General features: G+C 38.9%; 1 protein-coding gene across 50 annotated transcripts in view; it reads right to left on the bottom strand.

Moving 5' to 3' along the window:
* SVIL (supervillin) overlaps positions 1-24,925 on the bottom strand; it is a 208,705-nt gene that overhangs the window by 48,181 nt on the left and 135,599 nt on the right. For 16 of the 50 annotated variants that reach the window (XM_008162892.4, XM_065586825.1, XM_065586824.1 and 13 more), the window contains 11 exons: positions 24,007-24,685; positions 18,908-18,991; positions 15,850-16,770; positions 15,343-15,513; positions 14,671-14,705; positions 10,306-10,367; positions 9,814-9,953; positions 8,834-8,929; positions 7,443-7,686; positions 4,046-4,625; positions 1,609-1,813 (listed from right to left, as the gene is read on the bottom strand). In XM_008162892.4, the coding sequence (XP_008161114.2) occupies positions 1,609-1,813; positions 4,046-4,625; positions 7,443-7,686; positions 8,834-8,929; positions 9,814-9,953; positions 10,306-10,367; positions 14,671-14,705; positions 15,343-15,513; positions 15,850-16,770; positions 18,908-18,991; positions 24,007-24,685 (3,217 nt within the window). The remainder of the gene's footprint in view (positions 1-1,608; positions 1,814-4,045; positions 4,626-7,442; positions 7,687-8,833; positions 8,930-9,813; positions 9,954-10,305; positions 10,368-14,670; positions 14,706-15,342; positions 15,514-15,849; positions 16,771-18,907; positions 18,992-24,006; positions 24,686-24,925) is intronic. The other 34 variants (XM_065586854.1, XM_065586858.1, XM_065586856.1 and 31 more) reach the window with 11 other exon arrangements.

The following is a 24,925-nucleotide window of genomic DNA, read 5'->3' on the forward strand; positions in this document are numbered from 1 at the left end:
AGTGGAGTACAGGAGTTGACGGGAGAGTGATCTGCGGTCGGTTTAGCAGGTCTTCACTAGACCCGCTAAATCGACCACTGATGCATCGATCACTGCGCGTCGATCCTCTGTTAAGTGTAGACAAGCCCTTACATTTAAAATGGAGAACACCAGCAGAACCAGTTTTCTTTCAAACTACTATATTTACTCGTGAGCAACCACCTCTGGCTGAAGTATGAAGAGGTGCTGACTGTCACTGGAGGGCATAGGATCTAGCTCTATTCTACTGGAAGGGGAACTGCATAGAGGAATCTCTGAAGACACTGGGGGACAACGAGAAGTAAAAAGGAGGGGAAAATCCCAGATTTCTACCCTAGCTCACCAAAAGTACATTAATGTGAAGTTTGTAGCTTTCAGAAAGTAAGGATTTTATGGGACATTAAAAATATGCCATCAGTTGTGCTTATCCAAGTGCCAGGACTTGCCTTCCCCCCGGCTCCCTTCCTTCAGCACCCACTAAGTAAGTTTGGCTTTACAGATCCTTCACATGAAGGACATGCTTTTACAAATGAAGAATACAGAGGGCTCCTGATCTCTGATCATGTTACAGCAAGTTCAGCAGTTTAAACTTTTATAGTCTAATTTGAACCATAAAATGTGGTGGCTTGTTGGTTTTTAAAATGAGATGATTACGGTTACTCCCCACATCAAACTTGCCTGCCAACTACGCAGGGAAGGAAGGAAAAAGTCTGAGAATAACTGCATCGAGAGAGGAATCATTCCCACTGAAGTAGAAAACTATGCCACATATTTAGGTGCCTGAAAATGCATTTAGGAACCAAACTTTAGGTTCCCGTTTCTGAAAACCTTGACTTGGGTGTCCAGACTCGAGGGTCCACATTATTATCTGTATGACCACAGCACCTAGGAGATGTAGTCAAGGACACCATCATGCTAGGTGCTGTACAGACATAGGACAGTCCTTATGTTTTATTTCAACACAATGTCATTGGGTTTTGACAATGAGCTTATAAACACTCCTATTTCGACACAGATGCTTAAATGTTATCCCATACAGCAGTTTCCTAAATCAAAATGAACAAACTGAAGCCACGTACACATTTCTAAAGGAAAGGCCAACACTTTTTACACACAGATTCTACTGCTAAATTCTCAATATTCTGCTCATTAAAACAGATTGCTCCAGATCAAAAAGCACACGATTACTGTACAGTACAAAACAGTCATAATTTTCTACTGTAATTGTGTTGCAAATAAAAGTAGAACCTGAGAAAATTCATTAAATACACTACCACAAAAGGTACCTAAAATTTGCATTTAGAGTTACTTGCTTCCTTAATTACTTCTTGTCACTCAGTTGGCACTTTTAAAATTAGATTACCATGTTCTCTTTATGGTAACTGTGATTCACCGTTGTCTGCTTTACAAGTCTAGTGTCAGACAGATGAGCTGCATGTTTTCACTTTTAGTTGTTTGACAAGTAAAGAATCTGGTCATTAGCACATATGTAGCTTTTAAAAAACAATCCCAAATAAATGATCCTGTGTACACTATGACCTTATAAAGGAGTATATGCAGAGATCACTTCAAAAAGAGAAACCTAATTACCGTTCTTTAATTGACAGTGTTTTGCTGGGTGCGTCCAGGGTGTCCTCAGTTGTTTCTGTTTTGTTGTCTCCAGCAGCAAACAGCTCACAGGGGTTCTTATAGAATTTTTCCTCTAGTTGTTCAGAAGCCTCCTGCTGTCTATAGGATACCACCGTTACTGCCTGTGTTGCCGTCGTGCCAAGTTCAGAAGTAGGCTCAACATGGTCTGCGTATTGAGAAGTGCAGAATTAGCACTTACTGCTGTAACCAAACATTTCTTATATTATTAACCAGGAACCAGCCGATTTGCTATTTATCATTCAGATCATACATTACCTTAACTAACAAGAATTTTCTAGCTAAATTATTTTACTAGAATTAAGAATTCAAAAAGAACCATTACCCCAGGGGTAGTGTGCTCACTATAAAATCTCAGCCTTGCACTGACTAAAAAGGGCTGTAAGGTCCCCTTCATTTGAAGAAAACAGAACTCATGCTCCAGCTCCCATATCAAGAGAAACAACGGGAGGAGAGAGAAGGGACCAAGATGGGAAAGGAAGAGAGAAAACCAAGGAAGTGGAAGAGGCAATGGTAGGGAGGCAGGGGGAACAAGAAAGGGGAGAGAAAATGAATTGTAGGTAAGTGGATATGGAGTGAAAGTGCATATTAGGACATCTGTAAGAAAAAGAGGGGTTTTACAAAAGAATGCATCAACAAAATAGCTTGTGGGAAAAAAATCTCTTTACAACCATGTACAATGGGAAAACCCAGTACTGAAGAACCACCCATTAGGATGATATGGAGTACCTTCCTTTTCTTTTTGAAAACCTGACAGGCACGCTATAGCTCTGAGGTACAAAGGAACAGGAATAATTGCTCCTATTCTAGTGCTCTCTCTTCCCAATACTGTCTGGGAAATTAACTGTGCAGAATGCATGCTGGGTGTGAATAGTAAAGAGGCCCTTCCGGCATTTTTGTTTTCGGAGATGAGTTTCATTTATACTGAAGTTAAAGAACAAATTCAGAGAGAAGACAACACATTAACAATGCAGGGGCCAAATTTTCCCCATTAATAAAACAGAAGCAAATCAATTTACATCTAAGAATCTCCTACAATTCAAACAATAATATAGGCAGATTTTGTGTAATTACTAGAGTGTTATTGATTGCATTGATCATATGCCAAGAAGCCATTTAAGTAGGGACAGGCAAACTTATTTTATCTAATACTGAATCCACACAAACATCATTGGTTTAAAAGTTCTACTACTTTGAATACGACTGGTTTTACATATCACTTTGAAGAGACAAGAAGAGAGGGGCCTCAAAAATGATTAGGGGTCTGGAGCACATGACTTATGAGGAGAGGCTGAGGGAACTGGGATTGTTTAGTCTCCAGAAGAGAAGAATGAGGGGGGATTTGATAGCAGCCTTCAACTACCTGAAGGGGGGTTCCAAAGAGGATGGAGCTCGGCTGTTCTCAGTGGTGGCAGATGACAGAACAAGGAGCAATGGTCTCAAGTTGCAGTGGGGGAGGTCCAGGTTGGATATCAGGAAAAACTATTTCACTAGGAGGGTGGTGAAACACTGGAATGCGTTACCTAGGGAGGTGGTGGAGTCTCCTTCCTTGGAGGTTTTTAAGGCCCAGCTTGACAAAGCCCTGGCTGGGATGATTTAGCTGGGAATTGGTCCTGCTTTGAGCAGGGGGTTGGACTAGATGACCTCTTGAGGTCCCTTCCAACTCTGATATTCTATGATTCTATGATTCTAGGGGCAAAAGAAAATGTAAGGAAAATAAGTTATGTTTGCATATTGTACTTTGTATACGTAAAGGGAAAGTTTAGAAAAAGATTTGTCAAGGTGGGAAACTGTTTCTGTCCTTGTCTCATTTAAATTAAGATAGTTAAAAGCAACATTTTTCTTCTGCATAGTACAGTTTCAAAGTTGTATTAACTCTATGCTCAGTTGTAAACTTTTGAAAGAACAACCATAACGTTTTGTTCAGAGTGACGAACATTTCAGAGTTAGGAACAACCTTCATTCCCAAGGTGTTCATAACGCTGAGGTTCTACTGTATGTACAGATATTGAACATAGGTCACCATTTTGGGATTGCTTAGCTGTTTGCTGGGGGTGGGGAGTAAGGGGTTCTACCCCCAATACAAAGCACTATTTTTTCCTCACTAAGAGAAAGCCTTATTTGATTACTAAAATCACCTTTGAAGACCAATGAGTTTTAAAAGTTATTTTAAAAGAAAAGGGGGCCTGGATGCTGAAACTAAAGAAACCCAGATGGTTGCCAAAACCTCAAACTCCACAAGATTTGTTCATTACTTTTTTTTAAAAAGGCTTAAAGATAAACAACAAATTTTCTATTTTGGTGAATGATCACACTAGGGGGCTAGAAAAAGCTCCAGCTTATGTCAGACATCCACAATGAAAGCAACTATTTACTGTACCTCTCAGCAAGGTCTTGCTTTTCAAGACACTCTCCAACTCCATCTTTTCCTCCAAGAACAGTCCTTCTGTGACTTCCTGTTTACCCTGCAGGACAGTATCAGAAACAAATTCCTTCTGTTCCGCAGGCTGTAAAAGTCCTTGTTGGGTAAACAATTCCATACTGCTCTTTCTTGGGAAAGTGTATTTTGTCTCTTTGTGGTAGTCCTCTGTTTTACTAAGAACAGGATGTGTGGTTACTTCTTCAAAAGAACTGTACTTTTTGACATCATTATCTTCATATGCTAAGAATCTGTTTGCCTCTCCCTCTTCATGCTCTCTGGATGCTCGTTTGCTTTCCATTACTTCCACTGACGGCTGCCAATGTTCTGATTTCAGAATGCCTTTTACTGGAGTGTCTGCATTTTCTACTGAAGAGTGGACTCTCAAATCTGGTTTACTGGTAGCACTTACACTTTCATCAACTGTTGACTTCGCACGCAGATCCCCAGCATACATTGGAGAAATCACAGACGCCATAGTTGACACTGATGTTACAACAGTAGGTGACAAGGGAGTAATTTTTCCACTTTCATTTTGTACCTATATATAATAAAACCATTACTGAAAAAAATGTGACCTAAACAAAGCTTGAATAGTAATTCACAAGTACAGGTTTATAAGCAGCTTATAAGTTCTTAAGGGCAAGGAATGTGTGCCTGTGCAAGTGTATGGTTCTATCAAAATATATATAGTGGGAACAGATGATGAAGGCATGAATCGTGTCCTTACAATTTGGCTTGGGGACATAATACATAATAGCACGTAAACAAGAAACAACTCCATAGGTAATCAAAATGCTAGCATCTTCAGTAGCATGCTGTTTCTCTTCCCCTCATAATTGAGGAAAAAAGCACACGTCTTTCTCGATGCAAGTGACCACAAGACACTGACATGAGACCATTATTGGAAAACATTTGGAACATCAAAGTTTGCCTTTTGTTAGTCCCCTGTGCTACAAATCAGTGTGTTTGCATCTTCAGTAATATAAAGGTTGAACCCTCCTTCCCCCCCTTGCAAATACTTAATTTGTTCTGAAAACTGTTACATGACTTGGCCTTTATAACATAGCATGTTCTCGATCTTTTCTATCATCTAGTTTGTTATACTATTGTTTGAGAGACTAAACATTCCATGTGAAACTGAAATAAAAGGGCTTAATTGTGTCTGCCCAGAAGAGAATAAAGCTGCACAGGAGTTGACACAAGTCACTTTTATATGAGGGACATTAGTCATTTAAGGTCCGGCACTAGACCTATTAAGTGTACAGTATGCAAAGGGAGTTGTCTGGCTCCACGCAGAAGGAAGAAACTGCCTTTAAAAATATAAAATGCTTGAGCAAATTCCATAACGCCACAGAAGAAGTGGAACCCTGAGTGAGATGATTTTAGATTAAACCAGGGGTAGGCAACCTATGGCACGCGTGCCGAAGGTGGCACGCGAGCTGATTTTCAGTGGCATTCACACTGCCCAGGTCCTGGCCACCAGTCTGGGGGGCTCTGCATTTTAATTTAATTTTAAATGAAGCTTCTTAAACATTTTAAAATCCTTATTTACTTTACATACAACAATAGTTTAGTTATATAGTATAGACTTATAGAAAGAGACCTTCTAAAAACATTAAAATGTATTATTGGCACGCCACTTCTGAAAGGTTGCCGACCCCTGGATTAAACCAAAATGGAAAGCAAGGCTGATGTCACTGAACTTTCTTGGAGACTCCCAGAGAAAGGAAGAGGTTCACAGGTTCTCAAAAGCCAAACTATGCAGCGAGTCACCAGATATAGAGGCCGAGGAGAACAACAACAAGACAGGGCTTTAAGCTTTAATTGGTAGATCTTAACTACTTTGTAATTAGGTTCTCGTATGCAGCAGATTTTATTTTAGCTCCTTTTTTAGTAATGCATATGCAGTGCTTATTTTGCACAATCTTCTCTGTTGTGTGTTTTGTCCTAGTGCAACTAAATCCCAGTCCCCCGCATCTACACAGTTCACTACTGGCTCATCTGTTCAAAAGGTATTTAAACCATAGTGTGTTCATTACAGGTAAATGTGTTAGTCCTCCTTAGCTGGGATAAAGACGAGACCAAAGATCACAGCCCCAGTGCCTAAAGAGTTTCCATGTTTTAAGATCAAGTTCAGCAAGCAAAAAGTTTTGCAGATTATAATACATGGCCATCACAGACTTCCCTCCCATATGCTCCAGTCCCATTTCTATTCCTCAGATTCCCACACCATCACTGTCAGGAAAGGTGTCAGGCGGCTCTGTGTTCACATGGTGGGTCTATAACATGAATGGAAGTGGAATTCAAGCATGCAGCAGGGAAGTCTGACAGAGTTTTAAAAGCTCTCAAATTTTTGCCGTTAGTGAAAGTGTGGATAAATGAGTGAACATGGCCATTTTGTGAAGTGAGAAAAGGGGGCGTGATCAGTGAGGAAAGGGTGTAGACTTCTTAACAATCACCATGCTGTCCAAGAATCAAGAACAAGCACCTTATTTAAACTCAAATTAACGTAAAATACCTAGAAATGTACCTGGCACCCTTGAGTTGCCTGACACCTTCAAGTGATTTTATTCTCAATGTGGTAATACTAAGCAGGTGACATTTCTGCTGCCTTTCCTGCTAGCCTTCCTGGACTGCAGTGTGGCCATTCTGTACTCAAACCTCTGCAGTAAAGGGAGTTCCTCTGCAATTCAGTGGCTGGTATAAGGTCCAAGGCAGAAAATGTCCATTGCACAGCAGACAAACACCACTGCACTAATAACCCAAGACACACACTAATTTGCCATTGCTGGGAAAATCAGAGTTGATGAACACTCTGCCCTTGAAGATCTTATCAACATCTCCATATAGAGAAAAAATGCAGAAACCACCAAGAATAGTGTCCCAACAAATAAGAGGAGCACACACTGGCTGCAAAGGAGTGTAAAAAACATTAATAAAGAAATGTGCATAAACAAGAGCCCCAAAGAACTCTCAACAAATTTTAGGCGCATTGTGCTTCAGGGTTTGCTTCACTTCAGCCTGGAAAATTGTTCTGACATGATGGGCTTAGTCTAATAGAACATCTTTTCTTGTTTGCACTATGAAAGGTACAACAATGTATGAATTTTCAGGCCAGCAAGAGCTGCTATTCTTAAATTGCCAGTTAAAAGAATACAACTAGATTAAGAGTTTACAGGATGTTATTCCCTTGTGCCAGGAGCTTGCTTCCTGACAAGCTTTTTCCTGTAAGCAGAAGTACATGCCATAACCTCTGTTGTCAGTCATAGCTGACCTCTGCTCACAACTATTAAGGAAGCTCACATTGAAATTGAACTTAGCCTGTTTTATGGTGAAAAGTTAAAGTTGGAAGTACCTGCTCAACTTCTCCAAGCGTGACGGGCTGTGTCTGGTAACGCGCGTTCATTCGCCTATGTCTAATGTCCCCTCTGCTCCGTGGAGAGATGGTCTTCGATACTGGTTGAGCCAATTTATTAAACAAGGCCATCTTTTCTGCTAAGCTGAGGGTGGAGGAGTCCGGCTCGCCAGACTGATCTTGCTCGACTGCTTCTTTGATTTCTTCTTTAGCTAAAGTCTTTTGGTGCGCGGATGCCTGTAAACTGAGACAGTAGAACTAAACATTAATTAAAAAAACTCTTTGTAGGAGTTTATGGTTTAATATTTTAACTTGATATAAAGCCAAGAGAACTGCACACAAAGCATAACAGCCAATGTAAAACAGTGTGTAAAACATTGGCATCACGCATTTTGATTAAACAGCTGCAGACTTAAAAAAATTAAGAGTTAATTTCTTGATAGATTTATTTGGCTGGGGCAAAACATCTTGTTTAAAGGCAACACAAGAGTTGCAGTTTACACTTCAAAAAGTATACTTATTTCACTGAAGATTATAGGTTACCTTTATACAACTCGATAGTACTGCAATTTCTGCACACTCAGAATTTGAGCTAATATAGATCTCTAGAACTCTGCTTTGGTCATTTTGAGTGGAATTATGTATAGTAATTTTGAAGTCCATTGCAGTACTTTAATGGCAATTTGATCAACATTGACAGCATATAGGTTTATGTTTGTTCATATAGGCATAATTGTACTCGTCTCTGTATACCTCATTTCACTGAAACTAGTTACAGATCAAAGTTCTAAAGTGTTTTGATATTTAATTATTTTTCTATAATGTATTCTGTAAATACAGCTTGCTGTATTTATCTATATCAACAAAAAATCATTCTATGAACTAAATGCAATTATAGCAAACAGGAATTTATGCTTACACCTATAGATGGTGCAATTTCTTATCCTTCCATTAATTCTGCAAGCTAAAAATATATATTGAGAAAGACAAATCGGGATGTACTACTTGTGAAATCAGACACCACTAGCTTTGGTATTTTCATTTTAGAGACACAATGCACTTAAAAAAAAAATTAAAAAAGCAAGGAGGGGTTTTGCTAGGATTTCAACATGCAAGTTCATGTCTTCCATATAGGAAACATGTATGCTCTAGAACAAATAGTTAACTGTGGTTAGAAAGTTCCTAAGTCAAATGCTTAACAAGCAAAAAGATTTAACGTTTTACCATGCAGAAAACTAAATGAAGTTACATGTATCTTTAAAACATTCCTAAAATAAATGTCATTGACTTGTTTGACACATGAGGCATTCAAGGATTGTAAGATGCATCTGCTATCTAGGACCCTTGTGCTCCATGTAACATGCAGGTTTCTCCCCCCCCACCCCCAGTACCTGGTAGGTTGTACAGTGCTCTTAACTACAGTGGGACTAGGTATTCTTGTCACTACAGTGTGGGTATTCACAGTACGTGAAGCAGGGGTAGGTTCACTTTAAAAAGAATTGCCAAGGGAGGGAAAATTCACAAGGAGAGAGAAGAAAAAAGCATTAAGAAAAGCATTGTATGAAGTGTTAACAGAAACAATATCAAACAGCAATGTTTAACAACTACAAGTTATCTGCTGTGATCTTTAAAAAGCATTAAGAAAAGCATTGTATGAAGTGTTAACAGAAACAATATCAAACAGCAATGTTTAACAACTACAAGTTATCTGCTGTGATCTTTAAAAAGCATTAAGAAAAGCATTGTATGAAGTGTTAACAGAAACAATATCAAACAGCAATGTTTAACAACTACAAAGTTATCTGCTGTGATCTTTTGCAAAATAATGCCAGGAACTAAAACCTTAAGATACAGATTCTCTCTCTAGAGTTTGCTGGTTTCTCACAAGATAAACCAGTTTTCAAATTCTAGTAATTAGCTATGTTCATGTATTCTTTTCTGACAACTGGCTTGCTCTTGCATTTTTCAGAGGGGTTACAGGATGCGTGAATAGAGAGGATAAGAAATTTATTTTCAAAACATACATATGAGATTTATTGAGTTTGTAGGTTTTCTCCAATACAAATATGCTCCATAACATATTGTGTGGACCTCCTCAAGGCAGAAATCTGTTTCACTTGGCTTACAAACCAATGTTGTAATTAATTTCTCCCCTCAAATATATTACTTATCAAGCCTTTCGCCAGATTATAGTTCATGCTGCTCTGCAACCCCTGCCCCCGAAAACAATCTCTATGTGGCCACTCCCCATACGTTTCTCAAGGAAGTTGGTTCCGAACAACCTTTTTCCTGACTACCAAGCTGTAAACACCACATGTATGAAATTTAATCTCTGAACTAATGCCAAGGCTAACACATAAGTGGAACTTACGTAGCCGCAATGACCACCTCTTCGGTAGTAACTGGTTGGGTGCGTGATCTATCCTGCATACGCCGCAATCTTCTCTCTATTGCTGAATTTCTTGAACGTGGTTTAGGAATATTTTTTCCTTCAAATGATTTTTCCATTTCCTAGGATCAGATACATGTCAGTATCAATAACTCAGAGGAAGAAATTACTGAAGCAAATGTTTGTTTGGCTTTCCTTGATGCCAGGTGTCAAGATTTTTGGATGGACTTCTCTGAATTGGCAGTCAGATGTACTATGACAACCAGTACCATGAGATAAAAATACATACACCAGATTAGTGTCCTGAGAACTATGTAAACAATGTCTAGCACTCATAAAGGGAGAACAGGGCATTGACCTGTATTGGGATACGAATGCTAATACGGCTACAGATTAAGCATACTAAGGTAGTATTATGGTTTTTGACATTACCCTTCTGCAAAAATATTTCTATTGAGAAAACATGACATTTACCCTGAAAAGCAGCCTCTTTGCAGCAACACTCAGCTTGGCTCGTTCATCCAGTTTTTCTTCATCTACAGAAATCAAACAACATGATATAGCAGGAATCTGAAATGTTACACTCTAAATGTAAGCGTTTCAGAGACCAAGTCAAGAAATCCTTTTACCTTCAAGAACAAGCTTATTTAATAGCATCGGAATCACCAAAAGAATGACCAACAGTAAAATGTAAGAGCAATTTAGTGTCTGTTTAGCTCAACAAAAGTAATGTGACCATGCATATGCATGAAAGTAGTGTAAAATTGACTTTTAAAATCATAATCATTCTTAGGGGCAGCATATTATAACATGATTTAAGAATGGAAAATGATTTTTCTTCTGGACATTTACTTTATGTACTAGCATTAATTTGATATGTCATTCCAATAAGCATATAAAATCAAATCAAAATTATATTGGCTCATGTTTAGATTTTGTATTAAGCCCTGGTCATGCATCAGGAGAACACTGCTAGATAGAAGGACCAGTAATCATTTTAAGGCTCAATATCTCACCTCACTGTGGCCTAGAAACAAATGCTTTATACTAGGGCTGTCGATTAATCACATCACAGTTAACTCATGCGATTAACTCAAAAAAATGAATTGCGATTAAAAAAGTAAATTGCAATTGCACTGTTAAACAATAGAATACCAATTGAAACGTATTAAATATCTTTGGATATTTTTCTATTTTTCAAATACATTGATTGCTATTACAGCATGGAATACAAAGTGTACAGTGCTCACTTTATTATTTTTGATTCAAATATGTGCACTGTAAAAATGATAAACAAAAGAAATAGTATTTTTCAATGTACCTCATACAAGTACTGTAGTGCAATCTCTTTATCATAAGAGTGTAACTTACAAATATAGACTTTTTTATTACATAACTGCACACAAAAACAAAACAATGTAAAACTTTAGAGCCTACTAGTCCACTCAGTCCTACTTCTTGTTCAGCCAATCGCTAAGACAAACAACTTTGTTTACATTTACAGGAGATAATGCTGCCTGATTCTTATTTACAATGTCACCTGAAAGTGAGAACAGGCATTCACATGGCACTTTTGTAGTCAGCGTTGAAAGGTATTTATGTGCCAGATATGCTAAACATTCATATGCCCCTTCATGCTTCTGCCACCATTCCAGAGGACATGCTTCCATGCTGATGATGCTCGTTAAAAAAACTAATGTGTTAATTATATTTGTGACTGAGCTCATTGGGGGAGAATTGTACGTCTCCTGTTCTGTTTTACCCACATTCTGTCATATGTTTCATGTTATAGCAGTCTCAGATGATGACACAGCATGTTTGTTTTATGAACACTTTCACTGCAGATTTGACAAAACGTAAAGAAGGTACTAATGTGAGATTTCTAAAAATATCTACAGCATTTGACGCAAGGTTTAAGAATCTGAAGTGCCTTTCAAAATCTGAGTGGGACAAGGTGTGGAACTTTCAGAAGTCTTAAAAGAGCAACACTCCAATGTGGAAACTAAAGAACCCAACCACTAAAAATGAAAATCAACCCTCTGCTGGTGGAATCTGACGCAGATGATGAAAGTGACATGCATCAGTCCGCATTGCTTTGGATCGTTATCGAGCAGAACCCATCATCAGCATTTACACATGTCCTCTGGAATAGTGTTTGAAGCATGAAGGGGCATATGAATCTTTAGCGCATCTGGCACGTAAATATCTTGTGACACTGTCTACAACAGTGTCATGGGAACACCTGTTCTCACTTTCAGGTGACATCGTAAACAAGAAACGGGCAGCAGCATCTCCTGCAAATGGTAACCAAACTTGTTTGTCTGAGCGATTGGCTGAAGTAGGATCGAGTGGACGTGTAGGCTCTAAAGTTTTACATTGTTTTATTTTTGAATACAGTTTGTTTTTGTACATAATTATACATTTGTAAGTTCAACTTTCAAGAGATCGCATTACAGTACTTGTAGGTGAATTGAAAAATATTATTTCTTTTGTTTTTTACAGTGCAAATATTTGTAATTAAAAATAAATGTAAAGTGAGCACTATACACTTTATATTCTATGTTGTAATTGAAAGCAATACATTTGAAAATCAAGTATCAGAGGGGTAGCCATGTTAGTCTGAATCTGTAAAAAGCAACAGAGGGTCCTGTGGCACCTTTAAGACTAACAGAAGTATTGGGAGCATAAGCTTTCATGGGTAAGAACCTCACTTCTTCAGATGCAAGAAGTGAGGTTCTTACCCACGAAAGCTTATGCTCCCAATACTTCTGTTAGTCTTAAAGGTGCCACAGGACCCTCTGTTGCTTTTTACATTTGAAAATGTAGAAAACATCAAAAAAAATTAAATAAATGGTATTCTATTAATCTTTTTAATTGCATGCATAATCGTGATTAATTTTTTTAATCGCTTGACAGCCCTACTTTATGCCAATACCACCGTATAACCTGTTCCATATCAGACCTTAAGACTAAGACATTCTGATTATTATCTTGCTTCCTGCTTCAAAAAGTTCAGCTGGTATGCTTAGCAGATACCATTGTCCACCACCAGCTCTGAAAACCTGTGCTATATGCGTCTTGAAAGCTGCAGGGAATATCAGCTTTCAAATAGCATAAGACATCTGTCATGGATCCATAGGATCGGTGCTATGGCCCCAGCTTTGGAACAGTCTCTAGGAGGAACCCCTTCGGTGTGCCAGACACCCTAGGGATCTCACACTTCCTCCAGGGTAAGCCACGTGGCTTCATCATCTCCTTAGACTGGATCTCTGGGCCTTCAGCACTCCTGCTTCACACCGTGAGCACCGTTCAGTGAGTCCAACTGAAACAGACTCCAATGGAGACCTGTACAATCTTCATGGATTAATGCACCTGGCCAAGCATTTGCAGACACACCCGCACTGTGTTGTCAAAACAGTAGGATTTATTTGTTACTAGAACACAGCATAGGAAGTCCTTGAGGTAGCAGAGAGAAATGGTTAAAGCATAGACCATTCTGGTTAGCCCAGAGCCCAGCCAAGTTGTAGTGAACTACTTGGTTCAAGCTCCGTCTGTCTACCTCCATCTGATTTTCTTCATCAAACTCCCAGTGGGAGCCCCAACTCCTTCCAGCAATGAAATCTTATTCCCCACCTCAAACCTCTCTAGTCCTTTTTTCTCAAACTGGGGAAATACTGTTCAGCCTCCATGAGGAGAGGTGAGAAGTCCATATCCCTCTAGGTCGTTGGTTGCTAAGTGTCAATGTCCAGGCAATTGGATTTCCTATTGTCTTCTCCCATTGTTTGCTCCACTGATATGGGGCCTATGGCCCAGACAGTTAGATGCTATTAACCTGTGTCTTAGCCTCCCCCAAGAGCAAACAGATATGTTCTACCCACACAGGCGCCGACTTTCCGAAGTGCCGAGGGGTGCTCGATCCCTGGCTCTGCCCCAAGATCCGCCCCCACTCCAACCCTTTCCCAGAGGCCCCACCTCTTCCAGACCCCTCCCTCGAGCTCCTCCCCCTTCCCACCCAGCCTCCCGTACTCTGTAAAACAGCTGATTGCGCCGGGCAGGAGGCATGGGGAGGGAGGAGGAGGCGCTTATCCGCGGGGCCCACCGGCAGGCAATAGGCACGGTGGGAGTTTGGGGGAAGCTGATGGGGGGCTGCCGGTGGGTGTTCAGCACCCACCATTTTTCCCCCGTGGGTGCCCCAGAGCACCCACGGAGTCAGTGCCTATGACAGGACAGCATATAGGGGAAACTGAGGCACAAACGGGACTCAAAATTATAATAAAATATTCCAACTTTATCACACCATCAAACTCTTACATTTAGCCATTCATGAGATCAGACATGAAACTAGCTTCTTAATTTGTGTCAGTCAGAATTGAAGTATGTGTATGGGGCAAAGAGATTAGCAAAATGGTAGTCAAAATTATGCAGCTTTAAGATCCAATAGCTTGCAATTTTCTTGGATAGAACATTTTGTTAGACCAGTGCAAGTGTTTCCATCAGCAGTAAAGCTTTTCCAAGCATGGGTCCCAGACCACTGGTTTGAAGTAATAGATTTTTATTCCTGGTATAAACTCATCTGTACTTTTGGTCAGATACAACTGATTACATAAAGCAAACTGTAGTTTGGCTTAATTCCTTTTTTGTAATATAATGTTCATTAGGAAGTCGCAGAAGCAACTTTTTGGGCTTAACACTGAATGGCAAATCAACCCTTCTAGATACAGCTCAAGGAACAATGGCATATTTTAGTTATTCATATTTATATTGACATAACTCCCATTTCAAAAAAACTAAGTTCACAGTTACCCAAGAGGGAATGGGGGTGAAGAGACAGAGACTTACCCTCAGCAGCTGGCATTTCTGGACTCAGAGTGGACCTAGTAAAAATCAGCAAATAAAAAAAAAAAGTCAGCTGGAAAGAAAATCTACAAACATAAATCTTCCACTCAAATTGTCAGATGGGACACCAAATGTCTTATGAATGAGGAAAATCATGGATGCTGTCCAAGTTTCAATAATTTTCATTTAGGACAACCTCTAACGAAGCAGAAAGGCGAGCAATTCCAGCCAAATTTAAATCTAGTAAAGAAAGATTATTTCAAGTACAACTCATAGAAAATCATAGTTTAAGATTTTCTGCCAGTTCCTCTAACACAACATTGAGTTTTGGTTTATTTTTTAAAAAGACCTAACTTTACACAGACACACAAATCATGTATTATTACCGAGAACCAAATCACATAGCCGCACTTCAGTGTTTTACAACAATTCATTACCTAGTCCTATAACTAGATACCTAGAGAAAGTCCTATTTTTTAAAGAAACGAAACTGTCAGGCATCAGAAAAACTACATTTCTCATCTTAAAATGAAGACTTGACTATTTTTACTTTTATAGTGAAACAAAACCCTTTGTACAATGGTTTTGCTAACATTACTGTGAGAAAATTCTCTTCTTAAACTCCTTCATATTTACCGGGACCAGAACACTACATACAGTCTCGCACGTGCCTACCTATCAGTTTCCTTTCGCTCTGCTGAAGTGATTGGTTGAGTTCTAAATCTCTCAGAAGTTTTCCTACTTTCACCAGGAGAAAAATAGCGCCTTGGCCTTCGTGACACTCTTTCAGGTTCAGTATTGGCAGACAAATCAGTACCTGATGTTGACATCTCAAATCGAGATTCACTTTTAATCATATGATAGAAAGTGCAAAGAAAAGAGAATAGAAGAGAAAAGTGAAGCACAGATATAGGCATCCCATCAAAACAATCCACTAAAGATCACTCTGCATGCTCCTACAGTAACATGCACAGAAGTATAGCAAGCATTCCAGCTACCCAACATCATAACTTGCAGTAGCAAGCAGAAGCATAAGAGCAGATTCAGGCTGACTCAGCCTCCAGTACACACTGGTGAGAGCTAAGCTGTGTGGTTTAATGCAGAACACTACTGATGTTGAGTTTGTCATTTTGCCAAGGGCGTGCAAGTGTCACACAAAAATATTTCTGAAATGTCACCTACAGTTCAGTTTTCTTGTGGACATTGATAGTTTCCAGAAAGGCATTACGGAGTTGAGCAACAGAGACTTTTGTGTCAACCATGCCAATCTCACCATTGGGCACATTTGCTTCAGCACTCTGGAACGCCATCTCCTTTCTCGTAACAGTTTCCTTATTTTTTAAAGCCTCTGGCTTAGGAGAACCAGTATAATCAGACATTGAGCGAGTCAGGAGTTTATGCTTCATCGTAGACACTTCCTGAGCTTGACCTTTCGCCTTAGCAGAATGTGATATGGATCCACTTTGTATGTACATAACTGTCTCACTTCTTTCAGTGTTCTCACGAGTCTTAAACAGGGGTTCAGGCTCCTGGTGCTTAGTGCACTCTAGCTCTTTCTGAAGCTCTGATGAGTTAGCCTTTGGCTTGCTTATAAGAGATGAGGGAACAGTAGCCTTGTCAAATTCACTTGCTCTAAAATGGTCTTCATTGCTCTTCCCTTGTCTGAGAACCTCAGATGGCAAAATTGGTTTTCTGTTTTTCAAAAGCTGTTCTGTCCCCAAAGGACATTCGTCAGGCTTTGAGCCATAATTTTGAAGCATGTTACTTTTTTCCTTTTCCAGTGTAGTGGCTGGTGGGGATTTTGTCATGACGCCGGCATTGTCTGATATTAAGAGGCTGCTAATTGAGATATTTTCTGGGTCTTCTGTTGCCATCAGTTTGGCAGTATGAGCAACACCAGCAGGCTGAATATATCCATGTATCGGTTGGCGGACTGAACTGAGTGTCTGGCTGGCAACCCTATCAAAGGAAGTAGTTTCTGACTGAAGAGGCATGTAATCAACTGGCAGTGGATGAGATTTTTTCTGAGATACAGGGTCTGTGACAAGTTCAGGGCTTCCATGAGCACTTTCCTCTTTCACCAGTTTCTCTCTAACTTTTACTCTTTAAGAAAGAAAAAGGATTAAAGCTGTGACCAGCAATAATTAGTTTTGGGAAAAACATGTATCAATTGTGGGACCAGAGAGCAACATCGTATAGTAAAACAAAATAAAAAGATAAGCATCTAAGTATTTTAAGGATATACTTTGAAACAACCTCCCCATCTTAAAATCTTGGCATTAACACCAGCCTTAAGGACATTTTAAATTATTTATAGGCACCTAGTACACGTGTGACCTTTCAGAAAGATAACTGAGCAAGGAATCACATTTAGAGCAGGTTCCTAGTAATCACAATTCCACTCCTTTGTAGAACATAATACATTTTCATATTTTTCAAAACAGAGAATTAGGAGTTGCTTTCTAAAAAAAATATAGCTTTTTGAAGAGTGTCTTTAGTGTGAAATTCTGACCTCCTTTTGCTATATTTACTGTTAAACTGCCAATATACTGATCCTTGCTTACTTTGAAACAAATTAGTCAAATATCTTGGTATGTCCCCATATCCCTTCCCAAAAAAGTTGCAGAAGAATATGTTGTATAGACAAGTCAAAATCTCCATGCAAACCTCAGAAACGGGAGCATTTCAAGTGTTGCACACAACTTTATCTATCTTGATAAATGAAACCAAATAATGTTAAGGAGCCTCTCTAAAAATGAAAAACATGTCGGTAATAAATGGAAGCCCAGTATGGTTGTCACTCTTTGTGGGCTTGCACAAAAACTTGCATTGTATGAACATTTAGGAAAAGTTTCACCACATCCCAATATGCTAAATTTCTGAGAATGTACTGAAACTTATCCCACCTTGGTTTATTTTCTAGCAATTCTGTTCAACCGTTACGATGTACATGCACAAATACAAGCCATATTCTGCCTTTGGATGCCTGCTGCTGGCTCCCACTGACATCAACAGGAGCTAAGCATAATAAGCACCTGAGGGCAGTATTTGTCCTACACGTAACCACATAATTGTAACATATCTCTAGCATAATTTTTAGAGCCACAAAAAGTGCACAGTCAGGGAGACAGTTGAATAACATTTTAAAATGTCATATAAAAAATTAAAATTGAAAGCTATTTCCCCACACCCACCATGCAACTAGTAATCAGTAAGGTGGTTTTTTGCCCTAAGGTTGGGAAAAGCTCATATACAGTACCAAGCTAACTATTTAGTGGCAATTAAGATATTCCAACCCTCAAGTAAGTGCAATTCAAGGCTTGCTACCAACAGACTTTTCCTACTTGCAGAATTTATTTTACATAAAAACAAGATTTTAAAAAAATAAACTAATGCTTTTGAGCACTAGTATAATCCACTATACCCCCAACTACCTGACACATCACCCTTTCCATCGGGTTAATATTTTCTCTCTCTTATGAGGATTGGTCCATTTTAAAATGAAGGACCTCACAGTGACTTACTTCAAAACACGAATAAGAGTGCTCATTCGCAAAGTTTAAAAAAATGCCTTTTCAGGGTATTATGCACCCACCAATTACCCAGAACAGTCACTGGTGAGGTTTTCAGAGTCAGATAATTAGTTCAATCAACAGTCTGAAATGCAATGAAGAGTTCTCCCCGGAATGCATGCTTCCAGTTGTGGACTCTTTTGATGTTCTGTCAAACTGGAGAGTAGCAGCTATTTGTAGCTCTGAATTTGGTTGTTTTGTCTTCCCAGTGACTTAATTCTTATTCCTCCTCCCCCACTCCATCCTTAAAAAATAAAACGATCAAGTCTTATTTTTAGTCACATCCTGCATTCAGGGCATAAAGCATTTTGTAATACAAAAATCTGTTGGCTTGCAGAGTGCAAGGGGGGGAAAATGGTTAAGAACAGGCTGGAGATAAGATAAGAAGTTAGCCAAAGACCAATATCATAATAGCTGTGAAGAAAACATTAGGGGCATGTCTAGTTCTTCATGAAAACATAAATTAGTTATAAGTGACAAAAAGCAGATGCTCCAGAAACAAGTTTCTGCAGCAGTTTATTGAACAGAAATAGTATTTTCTGATTCACTGCTGTTAAAGGATATAAAAGACAAATATTAAATGAGGGCAGGGGAAAGGAGAAGGAGAGGGAAGTCAGTAACAATAGGTATAATCCGATTATTAGCCACACAGCTACATTCTAGGATACCTGGAGGGCCAGCTGATAAGTGAAGGTGTGTCCCCTTCTGAATCTTTCTGAAGAAACCATTCAGGTTTTGCTTTCCCTGTACTACTATAGAAAACAGAATTTCAGATAACTTTCTGGTAAGACAATACATGCACACTCAGTCCCTCCCCACCTTAATCTTAAAACTGTTTTCAAATTTCTCAATTATAAGGTCTTGGTTTCTGAAGTACTGGCACTGCACACTTCTAACTTTAACAAATTTGCATGATAATTTATCAAATAACCACCTTCACATACAAAAGAATACATAAGAACAGCCATGCTGGTCAGACCAAAGGTCCAGCTAGCCCAGTATTCTATCTTCCGACAGCGGCCAATGCCAGGTGCTTCAGAGGGAATGAACCGAACAGGTAATCGCCAAGTGATCCATCCCCTCTGAAGACACACAGAACCCTAAACATTTTGCCAAGACATTTAACTAACCATGCCCAAATTGTCAGGAACCTGGACATCCACATCTAAATCATCGTTAGGAAGCTACATAGAAAATAATTTTATTTGCAATCTAAAGAGCTAAAGTCTACCAAAAGATCTTTAGCCCAAATAAACAGATGACACAAGTTTAATGACGCTAGGAGAATGTATTACCATAGCTTACATGAAATTCTTGCATAAAGAGAATGAACATCAGAAACTCCCCTCCTCTGAGAGCAATATGCCGGGTTTCAGGAATTCAGATCCAGTAACTCCCAGCACACTGAGTGGGGAGTATGCGGTCTTTTAGGATAAAGTGGGAAGAGTTAAAATACTCTAAATGAGCAAAGAAACACATTCTTGGCCTGATTCCATTTTGGAGTCTGATGCAAAAAGTAACAATATATGAGTGCCTACTGAAATTTGAAAGCACTGAAGGCTACAAAAGCCCTTCATGAAACAACTGATATACCATTGCACTCTTTCACAGATGCATTCAATATTTGTAATATCCACAACAAAGAGTCCCACCTCCATAGAAGATCATATACATTTTTAGACAATGATGAAGTTTACGTACAAAATGTAATGTAAAGGTATAATGGACCAAATTCTGCTCAGTTACACTTGTGTAAAGCTGGAGTAGCTCTTTATAATTTAGTAGAGTTACTCTGGATTTACATACTGCTTTAACAGCTGAATTTGGCAAAAGGATCTTTATTAAACTGAAAAGAATTTAGAGTAAGCCTTAAACTCATTAAAAACTCTCTCATTCTGCCTTCCTATTAGGGTCAGATAAAAGATCCCAGGGAAATCATATATAGGTACTGTAAATAAATCTGCCTATTTATAATATTCAGTCTGAAACCTCAACCATAATTACGACTTTTTCCACATCTATCATTTGAAATCTACCCCTTACTGTTAAAACAATTTTTGTTTTTCAGCTTAGTAAGATCACCAAAGAGTTTTTCACACAAAAGGGTGGGAAAAGCCTTTCAAAGCACTCCATGGGGCGTTGACCCAGCAGAGATTTGGTTGCTTTGAAACAACAACTTCCTCTTAGCTTGTTAGTATGTATTCTGGCATTCATCACAATAGGCCTGAGCAATAAGCATTTGTGTTCAATCTCCTGTCCTTTGAAAAGAGCAGTCAAACGTAGGTAAAACTATGTTAAAAATGTGAGGTTAATCTGACACTATTTATTTATTTTTTTTAAATGCAGACTATCAAAGAATATCTTTGTGGAGGTTTTGCCTTCTCAATGATGGAAATAGAATTCAAAATCAAACCTTCTTAACACAGGAAGTCACAAGCTGTATTTGTTTTTAAATTTTAAGTCAGCTGAACACAAAAGTTAAAAGAATCTAACACTGACATTTTAAACTCTGATTTTCAAAGCTCTACACCAGGCAAGCTGATTTTTATTCATACCTTGCATAATCAAACTTGATGGAGAATACAACATTGCAACATTAGTAGAACAGACTGCATGAGACAACAGCTCATTTAGCCTCCTGAAACAACTAGAAGTATTTCTGAAAAATAGTTCTGATTTCTTTAAAGCCGATTATGATGAACTGGAAGACATTCACATTAGTTTTCTGAATATTGTGTGCGTTAGGCCATGTCTAAGGTGTAACAGTATAGTTGCGCCGCTGCAATACAGGTGTTGAGAGTGCTGCCGCACCCCCTGGCTTGAAGTGGTTTCCATAATATACAAGGTTTAGAGTTTGGTTCAATGGCTCTCAGCACCCCCACTATACAAATTGTTCCAGCACTCCTGTGCTGCAGCCTGTGTGGTGAAGATGCCCTATGCTGAAGGGCTCCCGTTGGGATAAAAAACCCACGTCCGCGAGCAGCAGAAGTGATGTCGGCGGAAGAAGCTCTCCCACCAACATAGCGCCGCGCATATCTGTGCTTATGTCAGCGTAACTTATGTAGTTCGGGGGAAGAGGGGGGGTGAAATACTCAACCCCGAGCAACATAAGTTTTGCGGACATAGGCTGTAGTGTAGACGTAGCCTTAGTGTTCCTGTTCAATTTTGTATTGCTGCCTATTTAAACTCAAAGGATTAAGTCAGACCAGAGTAGGGCGAAACCCACAGGAAACAAAACAATAACAAGATAAGACAACCTCAGGTAAATACAGATAATTTGCTTTTTAGGGGCAGTTTTCTACTCTCAAACGGTCACAAAGATCTTTATACTGTTTTACCAGGAACATAGCCTGGTCTTCCCACCATCCTACAGTGGTGGAAAAGTCCAAATAACATGTTCTGGAGCTGGAAAGTGGTAAAAAACATGGAAGAGAGGGTTATTCTAAAAGTGTCTCCTCATGGCTATATGCACTCGGGGTGTTTGCTGTGGTTTATTACAGGGGAGAACAAGAACCTCAAATTGAAGTGGACAGGTTCTTGGCTTTGAAGAGTAACAGTCTAATCTCTGTGCCTTTTTTAAGGCTAGAATTTGGTCCACTCCTTTAGCTTCAGGGATTTATAAACCAGAGAAGGAAGAGTCGTGGGGGCTCACACTTTAATTGTTCCTATTAGTAATAGGATTAGTCAGGAGTGATTTATCTTTAGATTAACTGAATAAAGCTTGAGATAGAGGTGTGCAGTGCTCAGCTGAGACCTTCTGTTGGACTAGGCTCCCTGAAACATTTCAGTAGAATGGAATAGCTGGTCAAAAGCCTGCAGTGCAGTTATTTGCATATATAATAACGCAGTCTCAGTCTTGTCAACTTTCTCCTGATAGCTCCCTTAGATGAGCACTTTTCCTCTCAGACTTTTGTTTAAGTGGAGTGTCCAAAGACAGCTGTATGCAGATGCATAAAGGAAGTTGAATTTTCAAGACTCTAAAATAGTAGAAGTACAGGCAGTCCTCGGACTTGCAACGCAATTGGTTCCTGAAAATTGCATCGGAAGTCGAAACGTTACAACTCAGAACCACAGTCTACTCCACTGCGGGACTGAGCATCGTAAAGTTGAAACCAATTGTCATAAGACAAATCAGGGTGTCAATTCAGAGACATCGTAAGTGCCATTCATTGTAAGTTGAACGTTGTAAAGTCAAGGACTGCCTGTACTATCATCAGTCCTGTCCTATGTGAAACAGAAAGGGGAAATAAGCAAAATTGCACAAGTTTACTGAATATGGGTAATGGATAGCTGGCTGCATCCATCTACTGGCAGGAAAAGGAAAACCCCAAAAGAGACATTCATACTACAGGTATTAGCCTTTCACTTGGAGGGGATAGGGGAGACTTTCCTTACACTACTTGAAAGGTGTATAAATACCATGAAATGAGGAACTTAGGAATAATTTAAAGACTTTCGGGAGTTTTACTTCTCTCATTTTAATTTAATAACTTAATTAAGAAAATACGATATACTAAATCAAAGTAACTTGATTTTAATAATCTTTTCCCATCGCTGGTTAAATTTACATAATCCTCACAAATCGTTTCACTTATATTAGTTCTTGTAAATTATTCTGAAATAGTCAAGATTACCTAGCACAGCTAAATCTTACTGACAACAGCTTACTGTCCATTTTTTAGATGGTACACTGTCAAACTACTGTTACAGGATGTCTCCATTTCATCTTGTTTCTTTACAGCCTGTGATACCTTCACTTACATTAACCTTCAGGGAGCCAAACAACTAAAGCTGCATATTTTTAGGAGGAGAAGTTGTTCGAAGATGAAGTATTTAGAGAATTACTAGTCAGACTTTGTTTTCATTTGCTACAATAAAGCATTTGATGGCTCTCAGACCTCAAAGTAACATGAGCACTCTTATGCTGCTGCTCTCAAATGAAGACTGGGAAATCAGTTTGAATCTCCGATCCACCAGATATCAGACTTCTCGAGTCATAAGTGTATGTGAAAACTTATCACTTATGTGGGGAGGACAGAGTGGAAAAGTTTACATCTCAAGTGTTCTGGAACTTAACATATGCAGGATCTCATAAAAGAATATTTATATGATGTATGGGACTACCAACAGAATCAGAATTTGCTTAAATCCCATGGCCCTAATTTTTTACAATGGTCAGACAATTCTTTTCAACCTATCCAACGTACATTTTAGCTCAAGACTTTCATTTGCAGGCTATGGAAACAGGCTACTTCTATTTAATATTGGTAAAACACTACATAGAGAGAAAAATAATAATATAGAAAATTTGCTTTTACTAAAAAAAAAAAAAAATACTGAATTTGAAGTAAATACACTTAAATTGAAAGTGTTTTCTAGATCAAACAGTAAATGCACATTTTCAAAATGCAGCAAATGTAGTACTGTAACCATCCCCATTCTTAATTTCTCCAGAAATCTCTTTAAAAAGGATAGTTTCTTTTCATAAAAGGACCTTCTTGATACAATAGCTTCAATCTAATAAACACTCAGCAAACACACAATGGACGTGTAAAACCTTATTGCATGTAAGCATAGTAATCCAGCTTTATAAGATATGACAATGAGTATCTAAATATCAAAAAAAAAAGAACTCAGCTCAAGGCACAGAAGACATTAGCACTAGTGGAGAATTTGTTTATTCAGGTACACCATCTTTAAGTCTTGTCTGTATTGTAGAGATTTTTATAAAGGTCAAAGGATACCAATATAGAAAAAGCATACTTACCCGTGTCTGGTGTCACTATACAAGGGCTGGTCATTGTGTGAATGACTTGGTGAAACTGGCTGCTTTGGTGAGGAAAGGGATACCCTGCAAGTTTGCTTTGGTGACACTGGCACTTCCTTAAAGGAGGATTCTTGTTCAGAATATGAAAAGGATGCAGAACCATCCACTTCTGATGACAAGTCCTGAGCCTGTCCAGGAGCACTAACATCCTGTGCTCTTTTATTCTCCAAGTTTGAAAGCTCCTCTCTATCTGGAATGCTGTCTTTTTCATGGAAGGAATATTCCTTTGATTCAGAAGCAGTAGTCCATGACTCCTTATTCTCAGACATAGAGGAGTACAGGGAACTATACTCCTTGCTTTCATCCTCCTGCTTGTCGCTCTTTACTTCTTTTTTTTCCCCAGCATCAGGATCTTTTCTTGCCCTGGTATATCTGGATAAATATTCAGAATCTCCCTCAGATTCTAAAGGCAATCCATATTTTTCTGCTAGCTGGCGTCTCCTCTCTGCCTTGTACCTAGCTATTCTTTCTGCTTTTGACTCAAGTCCCTGGGTATCCATGGCTCCTGTGCTATATGTAGGCTCTGAATGTGCTCCTGTAGGTTCTGCTCGATACCTGGATGACCTAGGTTGTTTTTCTACAGAAGAATCTGAAGTTTCCTCTTCTTCATTTGATCTTCCTACAAAAAGTATGTATGTAGAATAATTAAGAGGGATTAGTGACTTGTCCTGAATTCACACTTTATTAAAAATATTATTCAAATCTCTTTGGAGCATCACACCTGCCATTCAGTAAGCAGGCTTCAACCGTATATAGCGACACTTTTTAGTTATTATAGGTTTTTGCAATTCAAATGAACTAGCAAAACTGTTTATGGATACTCCCATGAACTACTCCGAAATAACCCTCTACTACTTGA

The sequence above is a fragment of the Chrysemys picta genome, chromosome 2 (genome assembly GCF_011386835.1).
Source record: "Chrysemys picta bellii isolate R12L10 chromosome 2, ASM1138683v2, whole genome shotgun sequence".
NCBI classification, from domain to species: Eukaryota; Metazoa; Chordata; order Testudines; family Emydidae; genus Chrysemys; species Chrysemys picta.